Consider the following 18,515-nt stretch of genomic DNA (forward strand, 5'->3'; position numbering starts at 1 on the left):
CCTCTTCTTCATCCCCTTCCTCTTCTGCTTCGCTCAAGAACACGTGCGCCGATTAGTCCCGCGTGGAATGCGCTATAGCTCTGATGGGCGAGGGAACGACTACAGAAAGGGAAAGAGAGATAAATTCTTGGCAAAAAAATTTCTTGCCGAGTCGGGACTCGAACCCGCGTCCCCACGATGCGAAGGCGAGCGTCGTTACCACTCGGCTATCCAGGCACGCTAGCAGAGCATAGCGTAGCCTTGTATAGTATAGTAAGGGGGCGGGAAAGAGAAGTGATGGTGAGGAGGACAGATAGGATGAGGGGTGGGAAAGGAGGAGGAGAGAACGAGTACAGAGAGAGAGAGAAAGAAAGAAATAGATAGAAAGAAAGGGAAGAAAGAGTGAAAAAGACAGGAAGACAGAGAAACGAATAGACATACAGGGAAAGAGATAGAAAGACACAGACTAAAAAAGATTAAAAAAGAGAGAGAGCGAGCATAGCCATGTATAGTATAATATAGCAAGGGGTGGGAAAGAGACAGGTGAGAGGGTAAAAACCTAGCCAGACCACAGCTACGTGCCCACCAGCTCTGCTGTGACCCAGCCTTGCGCAACTTATAGCAAGTTGCGCTAATTTTTTAGTGTGCTAAAATTACGCAGTAGACACACTAGCGCGCTGCGGAAACTTAGTGTGCTCTCGTTTAAGCCAGTGGCTGTTGAGGCACACTCACAATATCTATCTATCTATCTATCTATCTATCTATCTATCTATCTATCTATCTATCTATCTATCTATCTATCTATCTATCTATCTATCTATCTATCTATCTATCTATCTATCTATCTATCTATCTATCTATCTATCTATCTATCTATCTATCTATCTATCTATCTATCTATCTATCTATCTATCTATCTATCTATCTATCTATCTATCTATCTAGCCGCCTACGTCTGGGTGCTCTCCTGGTCACCCAGGTATATATATTACCTGGGCGACCAGGAATTGAGGTATACATACCTAAATTGGCATAGGAGGCTATGAGTATATGACGAACATGTATGACGAACGTTGCTCGTCCCCGCAGGAATACGCGAATGAACGCTGCTTACACTTCGTTTCGATAAATGTGACGCCTATACTGCTAGTGAGTGCCGGCGTTATGTCAGGCAATGAATGAGCTACCGTTTAGATGCCAGCTAGTGCAGCAACGTGACTTGTAAGCACGCAATACAATTTGTATGCTAGTTCATTTAGTCTAATTTATAAAACTTGGCTCAAAGAGTGGCATAATCAGCTATATGTAGAGGGTGTTTCAAGAAATGTGTCCGAAAATCTTCAAAGGTAGGGTAATCATTATACAGCATTAACTACAGAAATTAAAATAATTAACTTTTTAATTATGGGAGATACGTGGTCGCGTCAAATGAGAGAACTGAAGTCCTTCCGGCCAAGATTCCATTGCCACTTCGAGATTTGCAAAAACGGCCTCTGGTAATTAAAGCGAAGTGCTGCAATTCAAGCAAGTTCACCTGGGAAACCGAAACGGAGCGCCGATGAGCGCAAGTAGTAGATGACCGGAATGACGTCACTCTTTCCTAAAACGATTAAAGCGGTGTTAGTACTGCATTCGTTAACCTGCGTAGGCTATGCGTGCTATAATGACCGGTGCAGCACGCACACACACTAAGCAAAGTAGATCGATGGTTGGCACAACGACCGTTCCTTCATGTCTCTGAGGAGTGCGGCAGTTGCACCCTTCTTTGTTTCGGTTTCAGTTTCGCAGTCGGAATCACTGCTTCGCACTTCCTACAACTTTCACGTTGAGCGCAACTGCATTTCTTTTTTGCATTTATCCTGCTGCCGTTCTGACATACTGTCGCCATGTTATCGGCGAATAAAAAAATAATCAATGCGTGACAAGCATAACGGTGTCGATTGAATGCATTGGATCGATGTGTAAAGTGTAACGTTTGTAGGCAAGCGACCGCTCAAAGCTTCGCTCGACTTCTTTAACTCAGGTGCGGTTCACCGTAACTCGGTCGCGTGCGCAGGCAGCGCTTGTAGACGCTTCCAATTACGCTAATTTATTCATCGATGGATTTGGATTGGATTTGGATTTATGGCCTCACCCTTTGTAACGGGCGGGCATCAACCGATGCCCTGGCCTAAGGACTTAAAAAAGAAAGAAAAAAAGTAAAAACGATAGCGCGTACACATAAGTGGCTACACACACATCTAACCACCACGGTACATGCACATGTTCAACGAGGACACGCTCGCGCCATCTAGTGGCACTATTCCCAAACGACACGCGCGATGACACCCTCTCTGCGCAACCGAGGAAAACGAAACCAAAACCAAACAGCCCGTGGTTTGACCATGTAGACAACGTGGACTTCTTATCGCCGCAGCGGTATGTTTTCCTCGTGTTTTCATCGACGACGCGAGCCGTGCGACTTGGTGCCGGCTGCAAAAGCGGCCTTGGCGTTGCACTCTGGCATGTTAAGCACTTGACGGCAATCGCAGTTCAGGCGGCTCAAGCGACAGCCCTTTTCACACGACGTAAACAGGGGCGGGCAGGTGAACTTTTTACGGAGCGCACCTTAAGAGTTGTCTCAGTTGCACTCTTCAAGAACGCGTTATTGCGTTTACAATGGCTAGTGACAAGCCTGACAATCTGTCCGCTGTGCTTTACAAGAAGGACGACATTCGTTTGGTACGTGTTAAAACTACGCGCCCTCTCCCACTGATAATTTATACATGGCGTGTCATTCTCGTAGTCATGGATTTTCGCGCTCATATTGTGACTTTGTTCGATTTCAGGAACAGCGACCCATACCTGAGCCTGGTGATAACGGTACTTATAAACGCTTGTTCTACGTGTGCGCCCTGCGGAGCTAATGCACTGTTTTAGCCGCCACGGTGGTCTAGTGGTTATGGTGCTCGACCCGAAGGTCGCGGGATCGAATCCCGGCCGTGGGTACCGCATTTTCGATGGAGGCGAAAATGCTCGAGACCCGTGTGCTCAGATTTAGGTTCACGTTAAAGAAGGCACCAACTAGCCCCTCACACCGTTCTCAATGATTTTGAGGGAACATGAGCACACGGTCACCTCCCTAATTCTCTCATTACAGATGCCTCTCATTAACCATCATTAACCATAAGGTCATTTACAAACCTTGTAGCTTCAGCAAAACATTTGTGTCCTGTAGTGCACATCGTTATTCGGTACTGTAGGCAGTCTTGTGTTGCTTCAAATAAGCTCACCTGACGCAGTTGCCTTTTCTGCAAATTTCTGTATGCAAATACGAAGCAACACTTTTAAAGGGCCTTTTACTTTCGGTGCTTCTGTGCTCCTTTAAGGTGTTTTGTAAAGGCCCTCAAAGTGCTACAAAACTAAATTCTTCCTTGCACATCTGGAACTAACCTTTATGACTGAACGGAAGAACGCAATTTTAAGGGCTTGTTTCTTTGTTGATACAACCTTAATTAAAATCAACAGATAATCAAGCTAAGGAAGGTATAGGGAACGTTAGTTTTACTGTTTTAACTGTATTGTAGTAATTATGACATAGATGTAAAGGAAGTAAAGTGGACGAAAAGGCAACTTGCCGCCGGCAGGGACCGAACCTGCAACCTTCGGATAACGCGCCTGATGCTGTACTAATTGAGCTATGGTGGCGGTCATCCTCTCGACCACTTTATCGGGCATTGCAAGCGAACCTGGGAGTGTTAGCGGTGTTAGTCAGTGTTGCTTGTAGCCATGATACGTTATGGCTACAATACACCCCTATTCTTTCCTTGGCTTCGTTATCTGTTGGTTTTCATTAAGGTTGTCTTAACCGTTATGAAGGCCACCTCTGAGTCTTGTACGAATTGACATTAGTGATATATTATCAGAGTTGCAAATGTAACTGTGGCATCTCCTGCTCCAGATGTCCAAATACAGATGCATTCGGTCGGCATCTGCGGCTCGGATGTGCACTACTGGACGCATGGAGCCATCGGCAACTTCATTGTGCGTGAGCCGATGGTCCTTGGCCACGAATCCAGTGGCACTGTGGTGAAAGCTGGCAAGAACGTGAAGCACCTAAAGCCCGGTGAGCGACTTTGCCTGTCCTTAATGAAGTTGCTGTAGTCGTGCTCATGAAAGGTAAAACTGACAACCGCCAGTTTGTAACACAAAGCTACAAGGAAATCCATATGAATTTCCAGAAAGAATAGCTTATTAGTTGGTCAGAAATTCGTCCTGATTCGGGGTTCGAACCCAGGACCAATGCCCTCAGGGGCAGTCACTTCGGAGTGGCATTGGTGCAGGGTTCGAACCTATGCTGAAGGAGGGTCAACCGCGTTACCTAACCAAGAAAGCTATTCTTGAACTGTCTATTTTGGCCACCATTGATTGGCCGGAGCTTTACGAGTTTGCGCCCCCTGTTTCTGGCTCTTCTTCCGCAGCATCATTTTGACATAACAGAGCTTCCACAACTCTCGACACATGAGAGGGACGGAATGCACTTCAACACAGCGAGCACAACCTCCTGAGATTCGCTCTTGGCCACATGAATTTCGGAGGCCGTGCATTAACTCCAAGTCTTTGATCGCTCAAATTAGGTTTAATGCGGCCTCTTGAAGCAAACGGAGAAGAGAAAGATATAGAGAGCGAGAGAAGAGATAGAAAGAGGAAGCAAGAAATACAGAGATAGAGAGAAAGAAATGGAAGATAAAGAAAGATAGAAAGACCGAGAAAGAGATAGGGAGGTAAGGGTGAGGGGTAGGGGAACGCAACCAGCTCCGCTGCTACCTCAGTCTTTGCACAACTAGTGTGGAACTGCCCCTATTTCTTGTTTTTGAACCATTGGCTTCAATGACATCCCCTATTCAATGACTTTTCAAGACTTGTGTGGTCAGCCGCACATGTCGTGTTGATGATTGCCCCTGACGCGGTCAGGTGACCGCGTGGCGATTGAACCTGGTGTGCCGTGCCGCTACTGCAACTTCTGCAAGGAAGGCCGATACAACCTGTGTCCCGACGTTGTCTTCTGTGCCACGCCGCCACATCACGGGACGCTCACTCGCTTCTACACGCATGCTGGTGACTTCTGCTACAAGTCAGTGCCTACCATTTGAACTGTTGTCATTCGTTAACCCTTTGCCTCTCGTTAGACAAGCTCAGCGTGTCCACCGATTTCGCACAACTACTAGCTGTGGTTATGCATGGCAAGATGTCCACATTTTTTGTTTTAAAGGGACACTAAAGAGGAAAACAATTTTTTTGCGCATTAGTAAAAAACAATTTCACAATACAGAAAACTTCACTCTTACAGTGAGAAGACGCTTGGTAAGCAAGACAACACATGAAAAGAAAATGCAGGTAACAACACCACCTTCAAATTCCAGCACCAAATGGCGTGATGTCATAGATTTTGACGGCATCTACTAGGTCATGCGTTGTTCCTAATCGGTAAATATAAAGTACATTGTCCTCTGAAGGGGCCATAGACTTGACATACCAAGTTTCCGGAGATTTCATTGAATCCACATCGCCAAAATGTGAAAAAATACACTTTTAAATGTGTCACATTGCGTGCGGAGATTTCGGTGTGAAATTTAAAAATGAAACCTTCAACTTGATTTTCTCCCCTATTAATAAACGTATGATGGTGAAATTAACGTTTTTAGAGTTCTCAGAGTACAGTTTATCAATCTAAGGCGATTAATTGCTTCACTTTAGTGTCCCTTTGAGGCTGAGTTTGTTGCCCAACCAAAATTAAGGAGGGATCACTCCTTAGGTGTGACTGCCCCAACCTGCCAGCAATTTTATGCACCATGGCGTAATTGAATGTGAGGGAGATCCGAGCTTTCATTTTTCTGCAGGTTGCCCGACCACGTGTCTTTTGAAGAAGCCGCACTTTTGGAGCCGCTGTCGGTGGCAGTTCACGCCTGCCGCAGGGCGCGGCTCCAAATCGGCCAGACGGTGTTGATATGTGGTGCAGGTTTGTCTCCCCCTCATTACGTTTTACATGTATGAACCATTTGATTGCCTCAGTGATGTCGTAAATGTGGTCTGGAGTAAAAATTCAATTTATTTGGGCACCACAGTTACCCTCCTAGCCTCAGTGCAAGCAGTCATATAGATTTCCTCGCTGCTTGCATTTGGGACCAAAAAGAAAAGTATCACGTGCGAAGTAGGCATCCTTCATGAAACGATGCAATGGCGTGTTGTATTTCCGTCTCCCAAAAATATGAACTAGTTATTGTGTGACAGAAGCCACGAATATCAATCTATTATCCGCCAAATGAGTGAACTGTTTCCGTGACCTAAGGGCACGCGGCACTCACACCGGTGCAAAGAAGCTTTTGCACACTTTTGCATTAAAGAACACTTTTGCACAAAGAGTGCGACAGTGTTCAAGTAATATTTTATTTGTCCCTACCTTCCATCCACAAGTTGTAGTTGTATAACATACGAAGCTGTTGTACTGCAGAAAGCATCGCAGATCAAGAACGAGTGCACTGTAAAACGTGCAGACTGCAAGTTGTGTGGTTGCATCACTTGCGTAACTTCTGCAGGACTACCTACTGAAAGGGGGGGGGGAGCGTCACGTGCGTGATTACTGTGCACTGTAGTGTAGAACCTCTAATAATGATGTCGCATTTGACTGAACAATAGCTTTGTTATATCAGATATTCATTATAAGCATACACTTGCTTATAATGAAGTGCCCCATTGCCTGTGCTTGTTCCAGTGTTCAAGCATGGCATCATAATGAGTACACGTATATGTTTCTTACACTGTAATGATGGCAAGACAATTTCTATTGTCTTGCCATCATAAACTGAATAACTTGAACACTTCCCTTAAAGGGACAACAAAGTGAAACAGTGAATCGGTTTAGATTGATAAAGTTTACTCTGAAAACTCAAACGTTGTTAATTTCGCCATGGTAGCTTTAATAACACAGGATAAAATCAAGGTTGAAGCCTCATTTTTGAATTTTGTGCCAAGATATCCGCACGTGATGTCACGGATTTGGAAGCGTATTTTTTTTATATTCTGACGTCATTGGCCCAAGGAAATTTCCTGAAACTTGGTATATTAAGTCTCTGCCCCCCTACCCGAGGACAATGTACTTCATTTTTACCGATTAGAGACAACGTAGGTCCTTGTAAACGCCATCAAAATCCATGATGTCATTGCAATTGGTGCAGGAACTTGAAGGTAGCGTCGTCACCCACATTTGCTTTTTGCGCATTTTCTCGCCTACCAAGTGTCTTCGTGTGGTAAGCGTAGTGATTTTGGTCTTGTGAAAGAGTAATTCACTAATGTGAGAAAAATTGGTTTCTTCTTTAGTGTCCCTTTAAGAACATTTCAAATGCACACCTAGACAGTTACAGTGTTATTAGTCGCCATACAATTACAGCTTGCCAATATCGTGAGTCAGCGATCTGTCCTCACAGAGACAAACACGTCGCAATTGTCACCGGACTTGTAGAGTTGATGTTACAACCTCGGGAATGGTCCTCTTTCATTCTCATTTCTACTATTTTATTCATTTCTGAAAGTCCTGCAAACTTGATTAGGGTTCTATGATGCAAAGTCATATCAGTTGTTTCGAAACGTATTCCAGTAATGGTTTCTGCTCAGAACACGTTAGTCATTAACACGAGCGTAAAATGTGAGATGTCCCCTGCTGCTGCCTGCTGTAAAAGGTGCGAGACCTTCATTAAGCGTTTATTGCCTTTAGTCTCACATTTTATATTAGCACCCATATTGGTGCGAAATATTGCTATACGATTACTTCAACATAACCAATTGTTCGTTAAGTTGAGGTTCGACCATATAGTAGCTGACTCGCTGTATTACTCTGTGTATTCCCTGCTTCACCAAAAGACAGCATGTGGTGTTGCTATTTTTAATCTTGTCTCGCTCGCTTCTTTTTTTACTTTGATAATTTAGGTCCCATTGGGCTCGTAAACCTGCTTACAGCAAAAGCCATGGGAGCCAGCCGCGTCGTCATGACTGGTGCGTGTCGACCGAAACTCCCAACCATTGTAATTTGTACCTATTCTCAAATGATATTTACTCTCCTACAAAACATATTTTGCCCATTCTGTGAGCAACCGAGGTGTAATTTTTCACTAAAAAACAAAAATGTCTTGTCCCTCAGGACAGCAGTTTGTGTTGTGATGGAATCTACAAATCTGTTTGCTTGCAGAATGAATTGTTAACACTCAGTCTGTAATTCACTTTGATTTCGCTGCCAATTGCGGGTGGAATTTCTTCAAATTTGAATCGGAGGGCATTACTTTTATTTATTTATTTATTTACTTACTTATTACAAGTACTACAGTTCCAGAGTTGGGGGTTAATTATATACATGAAGTTGTAAGTAGTATGTTGCGAGCAGCAGCATCAAATCAAACAGCAAACAGGTTTTTCTCGCTTTCACTGCGGGACTGCCTAGAGTAATCTTTCTTGACCCTGAAATCTGATTTAAATTATTTGAAACACTGGTATCAAGTGAAATAGATACAGCCCTGTGTCATTGCAAAGCTGCTGCACAGCTTTTAGCCACGGGGACCGTTGTACATGTCGAAAAAAAATTCATTAATTCATTCGAACCAAACTTCACAGTTGTGCCACCGATTCCTTTAATATCCTTGTCTCTTTTTTTTGCATCAATTTGCCTGCATTTTCCATCTTTTGTACTCTGATCTCTGTCTCCAAATTTTAGTTTTTGTACAAAAGAAAGTTGACTGGCTTATTGAATTGTTCATTTTGCTCACTCATTCTTTAGCCTATTCAAATAACCTTTTGCATATAAAACTGGACTCTAATAATTGACAACAAATCCGGCTTTTCAGGTTGTTTTCTTGTGTTAACATAGACCATGAGTACTCCGCCGTGGTGGTCTAGTGGTTAAGGTTCTCGACTGCTGACCCAAAGGTTGTGGGATTGAATCCTGGCCACGGTGGCCTCATTTCGATGGAGGCGATATGCTCGAGGCTCGTGTGCTTAGATTTACGTGCACGTTAAAGAACCCCAGGTGGTCGAAATTTCCAGAGCCCTCCACTACAGCGTCTCTCATAGTCATATTGCAGTTTTAGGACGTTAGACCTCAACAATTATTCTTATGTTTTTATAGACCGTGAGTGCTCGCAGTTCACCATCTGTGATCTAGGTAATATTTCGCTGCGTGTAAAATGAACACCACGACATGTGGTATTCATGGTAATCACGTTAGGTACATATACCGTACAGTGAAATAGTGCACTTTGGACGGGGACAAAAGAGACAAGAAGGACACGACACTCTTTTGTCCCCTTCCAAAGTGCGCTACTTCACCGTACGGTATAATGATCAGTCACCAACTAGCCCAGCTCTCAACCTTATAGGTACACATATTTGCTCGACGCTATTGTGGTGATTGGCCATAGTACTCTGTTTTATACATAACATGCTAACGCTGTGGAGATTAGCGCAACTTCTTGAAGTGGCTGCATTTGCACTGAGAAATAGTTTGCTGTTTTCAGCAATTACTTGACGTCATCCTTATTTACATTGAGTAATGAATGAGAAATACATTAGAGCAGCTACTCACTACTGGTGTAGAGACTATGGAAACAGTGAAGCTGATGGCCTTGCCCTCCTCCTTTCCCTTCTTCTCACCATCACTTGGTGATTGAGTTGCGATACTTGGGCTGCTGGCGTTGAGAGCATTCGTGACACATGGTGACCACATACTAAACAACTGTTTACCGCATGCTGTCCCTATGAGTCACAAATGCTGTCACTGTCGCCATCACTGCCAGCAGTCAGATGCTTTGAGTGTTGCATTTGAATCACCGAGCACTGTACCTTTGGTTCAGGCCTGTAGCCAGGGTGGGGGGTACCCTAGCCTTTTATTACTTGTTGAAAGAGGTTTTTTAAAAGAAGTTTACATAGATTACTTGCTCCATACTGAAGTATTACATGATACCGTATTTACTAGATCGTAACGCGACCACGATTGTAACGCGAGGGGTGACTTTTAATTTCGTCCAGGAAGAAAAAAATAGTATTTCGATATTTGATTGTAACACGAGAGTCGACTTGGGTAGCAAAAATCAGGAAAAAAAAACTTGCGTTACATTCGAGTAAATATGGTACTAGCAGTTGTCATGTTTAGTTGCTGTTTGTACGTTTCCTTGGCAGACATCATAAGCAGCAGACTTCAGATGGCAAAGGAGCTTGGTGCCGACATTGTCATCAGCGTTGCCTCAAAGACGGTGCAGGACACTAAGCAGGAAATTCTTTGCACGCTTGGTGACTTGCCCGATGTCACCATCGAATGCACGGGTGCCGAATCACCCACGCAGCTTGGCATGGTGGTAAGTGGTTGCAGAACAACAGGTTGTCAAACTACAAAATTTTGAATGAGCCAGATTTCTTCAGACCTAATCTCTATCATTATGTTTGTTGTACATCCGTGAATGCTTCTTAAAGGTGGCAGATCGATTCAAAGAAAGTTTACAAAAAAATTCAGAGCCCTTCCACTACTGTGAAGATGGAAGACAGCGAAGCTGTGACCGTGGTAGTTCTGGTATAGTGAATACTGCTGCAGTGAATTTATGTGTTATCATTACACTAAAACCTTGATATAATGAACATGGATATAACGAATTATCGGTTATAACGAAGTAAATGAAGAATAGTCTTGTCATAGCTACAATGTTACAAATAAACGTTTATAACGAATTTTCGGATATAGCGAAGTTATTTTCATGGCAGATATGACTGCTATAATGAGGTTTGAGTGTATTGCCTATAATGAACAAATAAAGAGACATACACTCCAAGATCCCGGTGTTCCTCTTGCACATGACGCACATCATCTCAGCAGTGGCAGCAAATGGTGGTTTAAAATGAAATCCTGTAGTACAGTACTCACAGATTAAAACAGGACAATTTAGGGCTAAATGACGCACATACTTTCATTTCCACCGCCTTCAGTTCGGGTCATATTGGTGTAATTTCGACTCAAACGCGTAGATAAGAGCCAACACCATCATTAGAGACTAGATTCGTCGCGACATGACGTGGTTATCTCGAGCAATTGTGCATAGCAGTCATTATACTAAAAAATTCGATCTCTTGTTTGAATCCATGAGTACTGTACATAACAAATCCTGTTGTTTTGAAAGTACAAAAATGGCATGACATTCGTTTGTTATGCAAGTGGTCTTGTCGTTGGGGCAAAGTTGTTCACGTCATTCTGCCATGTCAGCGAAATCGTGCACCTTTATGTCTACTTTTAAACCATGTCTATTTTTTCTACGCAAAAATGCAGTCAATTAATTGGTTTGCCAAAAATTGTTGTTCAACACATCTCTTGTCCGTGGACGCGATGCACCAGAACCTAGCCATATGCGGCTTTGCCGTAAAAAAATTAAATGTCGTCCACCCCTCTGACAGCAAACCAGTGGATCACAAATGCGTGTGCCGTGATAGTTTGAGACCATGCTGAAAGCCTCCAAGGAAAAGTGAGAACTCGATCGTTGCAAGGATTGACAGATGCCACGACCATCTTGCGCAGTGTTTCGCACTGGCCACATGCTCATTCTGAATCCTCGGCTTTCTCAGGTCTCTACGAGCCACTTCTTATTCCGCGAACATCGAGCAAAGTATCGAGTTGTGTCTGGTCCAGTGAGCCTCTGGACACTCTACACATTCCTACTTCCATGTAGCTTTACCTATTATAGACCTGTGCTCAACAAACCCAGTTAACCCCCTTAACAAATACCCAGTGTTATGTTGCCCACTAAACAAGACATAACGAAGCACCGATAACTAGCCGTAAAGGTACGGGAAGCTTTCTTCATGGTCTCACACAGGAAAGGCACATGCATTTGTGAGCCATCGGTTTCAACGTCTAAGTGCCAAACCGATTTCCTAAGGGGACCTTAAGCATTGATTTGGTGTGTGTGTGTGTGTATGTCGGCTGTATGAGAAATATTGTCACCCGCCGAGGTGGTCTAGTGGTTATGGTGCTCGTCGCGGGATCGAATCCCGGCCGCCGTGGCCACATTTTCGATGTAAGCGCAAATGCTTGAGGTTCTTGTACTTAGATTTAGGGGCACATTAAAGAACCCTAGGTGGTCGAAATTTCCAGAGCCCTTCACTGCGGCAACCCTCATAATCGTATTGCGGTTTTATGATGTTAAACCCCAACAATTATTAGAGAAATATTGTAAATTTTATTCTCCCTTATCAATTCCTTTTCCATCAACTTAAAAAAAACACTATCGTTACTAAAGTGATTACGAGTCTAAGTGAAGTTGTGTGTTTCCATTTGACACTGGTTTGTAAAAGCACCTTTTCTTTCTTAACCTTTTTACTGTGTCATTATTCGTTGTTTATTCGACTGCTGCAATACATAAGTCGGTACGTATCCTGTCCGTCCTTTCTGTGTGTGCCTGTCGTACACACTGCACGTCTTGGGGGGAGCGGGGAGACCATGCATTAAACTTTATAAATAGCCCACATGCAGTCACATGCACTTTCCACAGGCCACGAAATCTGGAGGCACTCTGGTTCTCGTTGGCATGGGACCCAACGAAGTGAAGGTTCCCTTGGTGGACGCTGCCTGCCGTGAGATTGACATCCGCGGAATCTTCCGTTACGCAAACTGGTGAGCGTGTCATTCGTAGCTCTGCAGTTTCCGAATCTTGCATTTGTAATGAAACCCACATTCTGTCAAGTTAACTTAAAAGCACTTGTAGATAGCAGTCCTGGAGCAGCAATTATGGCGCTTTTGTAAGCCGGCACTGGGTTGCAAGCCTGAAGAGATGCAGGTCTGCATTGACATAGTAAGAACCAACAGCAACCCTGGTGTTGCCTGAACACACGTAACAGCAATTGTGACGGCGTCTACTGGAACCTAATTGCTTGTCAGCGAAGAGAGATCACAGTGCATTCCATAAAAATCAACTACAGAGATTACATTCCGAAGAGCTTGTGTTAGGGCTAGTTGTAACATCATGCCATCATGTCGTTCTTGTCTGCCGTCATTATGAACTTTGCAACGCTGCCTATGTCATCCGACAAAGTCTTTGATGTTTGAGGGACTTTTTCCACGACAAAATGTCTCAAATGACAAGAAAGCAGTCTGGAGTCAATGGTACCACACTGATGTATGGCCTGTTCAGATTCAGCTCAAATTTGAAGAAATGCAAGCTTTGGCTTCGTGTCCTCAAGGAACATTTGGTGTTTACATATATATATATATATATATATATATATATATATATATATATATGAATGAGCTTGCAGTAGTGAGGTTCTTGTTTGTCTTAATTTGTTCTCATTACACTCATCAATGACCAGATGTACTGACTGCATTTAGCTCGGTTATTTCTCACTGGAGATGAACACCCAACATCTGTGCATGAGAAGCGTGCGGAATGTTATTGTTGGCAAGCTTCAGTGAAAAATATTTTAGTTGTTTCCTCTTTTTCACTATACTGACTGCTGCAATTTAACCTGCCTTGCTTATGAAGGACATGGCCTATAAACTATCGCAGCTCGCAAGTATCTCTTTTGAGATACATTTTCCATCAGTGTTCAGATCAACACAACAAAAGCATGTCCTTAAAACAAAAGTCGTTCATACAATGCATTAAAGCATTTCGCTGTTGGAATTCAGGGGTTCTATTTTCCTAAGTTTCTAAAACCCTTGAAGATGATTATAAGTCGAACCCGCTTATAACGAACTCGAAAGTGTCGCGAAAAGTGGTCGCTATATCAGTAGTTCGTTGTATATGGACTCGCTTTTAAAAACGCGCGCTTAGCGGCCAAGCCGTTTTTTTTTTCTGTGCACTTTTATTAAAGTGCACCCAACCCCTCCGGTGACAAGCTAAGCCTTTTCGCGTCGTGAAGCGACGCCCGCTACGTGCTCACGAGTGAATTACCCGCCTTTGCTGAGAACTGACACCGTTTCACCGAAGCGCGGTACTGCCACGTGGAGCCGATCGCCCCTGGCTAGTTGCGTGCAGCGCGTCCCCTACTCGGCTCGCGGAGTCTCTGCTGGGCCGCTTGCTGTATGCCGTATGCGCGCGTTTGTACGTTCTTCGTGCCTGCTTCACTCCGGACCGTGCACAGGTGCGGCGAGTAGCCTGTTCGTTCAACGCGGTGAAAACAAGCATTCTGCAAGCAACGCGCACTCTACGTCTCCGCGATGCTCTCGCGGCCCTGCACGATGATGCGCGGCGCACTTGAGTTCTCACCTAGTTAAACACGCAGTATACGCTCGCTGTCAGTACATCGAAATTTCTCGGTGCCCGCGCCGCTCAACAACAGCGAGATACTTTCGTTTCTACAAAGCGAGGCGCACTTTAAAGCGGTCTCGCACGACGCGGCGGCGGCGAACTTGCGAACGGCAGCATGGCGCGCTCGTACCGCCGTCAATCCGCACAGCGTACGGCGTGCGCCACACGCGCAGCCGAGCAGATATCTACAGATGACTGTGATATAAGGTTCTCGGCTGTAAGTCATAACTGCACGTTCACCGACAACCGCCACCTCGCCTTCGCTCTTTTCTGATGCTTTTCCGCGAAGGCATCGCCGCAATCGCGCGGAAATCGTTATCACCGATCGACCGGTCTCTGCAGTTACCGAAAAGACGGACGACCTTTCGCGGCACGTCGACGAGTTTAGGGACGCAGTGAACCTTTATGCGATGAAAGTTATCGCGGTTATCACTTCTTGCATTTATGCCTTCTTGCGTTCCAAGGCATTGTTAGTAGAAGTGTAAGTGTTAGCTAAAAGCCGACTTCTTCTGTCTCTCATTCCCATTAGCAGCCATTGTTTACCTCCAAGGTAGTGCCTGGTGAGATTTCCCCTGTGCGTGATTAAACCATAAAAGTTTTGTTCAAAACGCCGTTGATTGATGAAATAAACCAACGAAAGACGCCAGATGTTTTCTAAAAGCAAAACGAAAGAACGCCAGATGTTTCTAAAGCAAAACGAAAAGACGCCAGCTGCTTAACGAAAGACGCCAGATGTTTTCTAAAGCAATGGTTTTCTAAACAATGAAAAGTCACAGCGTACATGTAAAATTAAAGTGAGCTGCAAGTCGTCATAACTCATCGAACCTTTAGTATAAACGCGCCCGATCTCACGTCGGTGATGATGTACTGGGCAGAATTCACGGAAGATCCACGGTTTACCGATGAACCTCCGCAGCTTCGCCCACTCATCATCATTCACTCCGTGGATATGCTGTGATTTTTTTCCCTCACTGCCATTCTGCCACTGAAGAAAAGGCTCGAAAGTTAGCGACCCCGCTCGCAGCGTCCGAAATCTGCGTGCGGTGCTCGCCGATCAGGGATATCTTAGTCGAGAGTAAACTGGAGCGGGGCACGCGCGAGCGCGCGCCCCTCTCACGCTTTAGAAGGCCTGTTTTAACTTTCTTTCGCTTCGTATGTGCCATATTTTTACCGCGACCGTGTCTGAAGTGTTCGTTGTAAAAGTAGGAGGCTTTGAAAAATATTCGCTATATATGTGGACGCAGCTTCAATGTTTAGCATTGGAAAATCGTAAGTGCACCCAAATATGGTCGTTATAACCGATAGATCGTTATACGTGGGATCGTTATAAGTGGGTTCGACTGTAGTCCTTTGACGTGTTAATTCACTAGCACTCTACAAATAAAATACTTTTCTTGCCTTTTGTAGCACCACAGTACGAAACTGTTTTAAAGCGTTTCTTGGTACTACGTCACACGTCTCCCCCCCCCCCCCCCTTTTTTTTAAACTTCAGTGAAAACGTATGGCACCTAGAGCTGGGTGCAACTTTAGAAGGTAGCGGCATTTCCTCCTCTAAGGCCGTTTAATATGAGCCTGCACGAGTGGATGCGCACTTTAGACTGACATCTTGAGCTGGACTGCCGATGACTCCGTTGTCAGACTCACGGGTGGGAGTATTTCTTCAGTTGCGTAGGCAATCTGGTTGCGTGGCAGTATCTGGGCAGGGCCTCTACTGCCTTATCTGGCTATAGTGTTTCATGATGCCTTTGAAAGGCGCGTGTAATTTTCACAGCGCTCGACAAAGTGACCTTTAAGGATTCCTCTGTTACATTACATCACATTGGAAAACTTTTCATTTCAGCCCAATTTTTTATGATCAGCGGTTGGCAACAGAGCCATATTTTGTCAACACTGACCTGGAAACTCCCCGATGCAGTGTGTTGTAGTTCAGCCATAGTCAGTCAATTGCATGTATCCCATTCACTATACCTGCAACCTGCCAGAAATATTTGTATGCAGGGTGTTTCAGCTAACTTGCGCGATAGCAATTATATGGACACTCCCGACGGGTTTTTGCCGTCGCCGTCATGTTCTGTATAAAGTCCAAATTGATAACATCTTCCTGTGCATCGTATGTTTTACCCGCGGGTAAAACAGCATGAGTGGGCGTGACGAACACTGCTGAAGCAGAGATGAAACGAGCCGACCCATCTCTGTTGCATGGAGGGCGCATGCAACACTTCACCCCACGTGTGAGGCCTGCCGTCAATTGCTATTCAATCAGAGAGGAAACGCCCCGCCCGTCTTGAAGGAGCGTGAAGAAACAATGGAAAGGGGGGGGGGGTTGGATACAGCAGCAACTGTGAACTTTGATTTTAAGGGTGCGGTCGCATCCAGAAGAGTTGGGTGGGTGCTAGTCTTTCTTCGTATAATATTACTATTTGTTTATCGCGTTCATTGCTTCGCTCTTCCGGTGAAATTGTGATTTATTTTTAATATCACGCACTCTAGAGATAAGCTGAAGGAAAAAAATTTAACAGGGCAGTTAGCTTAGCATAGATGAAATGATCCGACGTTGATGAACAAGCATTAAAACTTTTCTATTGAATATTTTTCATTAGAGTTACTATTTTAAAGGTTAACTAAGCAACCTTTTGTTATTTAACCAGCTTGGCAGATTGGCAGTTATCTTAGCATAGATGAAATGTTCAGAGATTTCAGAAGTTCTACAACTTTCTCGTTGAAGATTTTTTGCTAGAGTTACTAAGTAATAAGTGAATTAAGCAGTCTTTGTTCATCACCCAGCTTGGCGGATTGTAAAAAATATCCTGACGTGCTTCATATGACTCAGAACAATGCTGTTCGAATTCGACACAAGTAGCACGTATATGTTTTTTTGAATACTATGCGCCAGTTAGCTGAAATACCCTGTATATAGGCTACTGTATTACCTGCTTAGCAATTCAATCTACAGATATGCACACAATGTCGCTTGCCCACACTTGTCTTCCACAGTTACCCCACGGCACTCGCCATGGTCGCTTCGGGCAAGGTGGACTGTCAAGCCTCTGGTAACTCATCGTTTCAAGCTTGCATCCACAGTGGAAGCCTTTCCAGACGGCCAAGACCGGTGCCGGTGGGGCCATCAAAGTCATTATAGACTGCAGCTCGTAATGAAGTCCTCGCCTGGATGCGCGTCCTTCTACGACCCAGGATCGTATGTTCGTATTTGCAGGAAAGCCTTAATGTTTGTTTTTCTCCAGCAGTTATGATTACCAGCCGAGTGCATTTACGGTAGGTAACCAAGACGTACAGTAGCATTTAAAAACAGGCCGACTGCAAACTGTAGTTTTAACCGACCAAAGGGCATCATCAACCAAGACAGGTGCTGACAGGGCTGTCACGAAGAGTCGCAAGATAGTTTTGCTCTCTGCACACTTTTTAACGTTAGTCGCTAAACTGGTGGCGCCATCTGGTAGCGAAGAGATCAACTAGACAAACACAGCACTGTTATTCAAGTACCAGGTGTACTTTTTCCTCGCGTAAATTAGCAGCGCTGTAATTGCGAACGTTCTTATCTCACTCCAGTTCATAGCAGAACTTTGTTCTGTCAAGGTTCTTACATGTGTATTGGTACAGCTTGCAAGCACCGTGCTCATATACATAGATAACTGTGACATTAACATTACTTTTAAAAAGGCTATGGCAGTTAAGGAATGGTGGCCTCAGCAGAAGGGAATGTAGTCATCTGGAAGAGTTTTAAGAGATGAAAGACCCCTGAAAGCCTGAATTTTAGCAAAGCCTGGCACATGGAACCATAGGTCGGTAAAAAATGTGGAGCTCACTCAGGCTTACTCATGAAATATATCTTGCCCTTAAGTCTCACTCGGACTCAGACTCACAAAAGTTTTTATCAACTGGACTCACTCGGACTCAAACTCACCAAAATATTACTCACTCGTACTCACACAGACTCAGACTCACGGCTCAATCTGAGTCTGAGTGAGTCGAGTCATGAGTCCGTTAGCATAAAATTAACATTTTTGACTATGGTGTCAGTGCTCTTTAACACCAATATCTCGCATAATTGGCGCTCTACTTGGCGCCTTTGATCTCGTACCTTCAAAATCAGTGGTTGCCATCCAGTAATGACCTGTTTATTCAAAGATATGACTCATGCAAGATATTTTCATCAGTAACTCTCTGTGAAAATGTTTGCGGCAGAAGTGGGGGACGTCAAAACTC

The 18,515-nt window shown here is 44.3% G+C and overlaps 1 protein-coding gene across 1 annotated transcript; it reads left to right on the forward strand.

Moving 5' to 3' along the window:
* Positions 1-2,378: 2,378 nt before the first annotated feature.
* Positions 2,379-17,582, forward strand: LOC119371742 (sorbitol dehydrogenase-like). The gene is given in 11 exon segments (XM_037642200.2): positions 2,379-2,700; positions 2,808-2,841; positions 3,920-4,084; positions 4,933-5,092; positions 5,859-5,977; positions 7,942-8,007; positions 10,180-10,355; positions 12,534-12,655; positions 17,286-17,328; positions 17,330-17,380; positions 17,382-17,582. Coding segments are annotated over 11 exon segments (1,062 nt in total). The 5' UTR covers positions 2,379-2,637; the 3' UTR covers positions 17,445-17,582.
* Positions 17,583-18,515: the final 933 nt, after the last annotated feature.

Source organism: Rhipicephalus sanguineus, chromosome 10 (genome assembly GCF_013339695.2).
Source record: "Rhipicephalus sanguineus isolate Rsan-2018 chromosome 10, BIME_Rsan_1.4, whole genome shotgun sequence".
NCBI classification, from domain to species: Eukaryota; Metazoa; Arthropoda; class Arachnida; order Ixodida; family Ixodidae; genus Rhipicephalus; species Rhipicephalus sanguineus.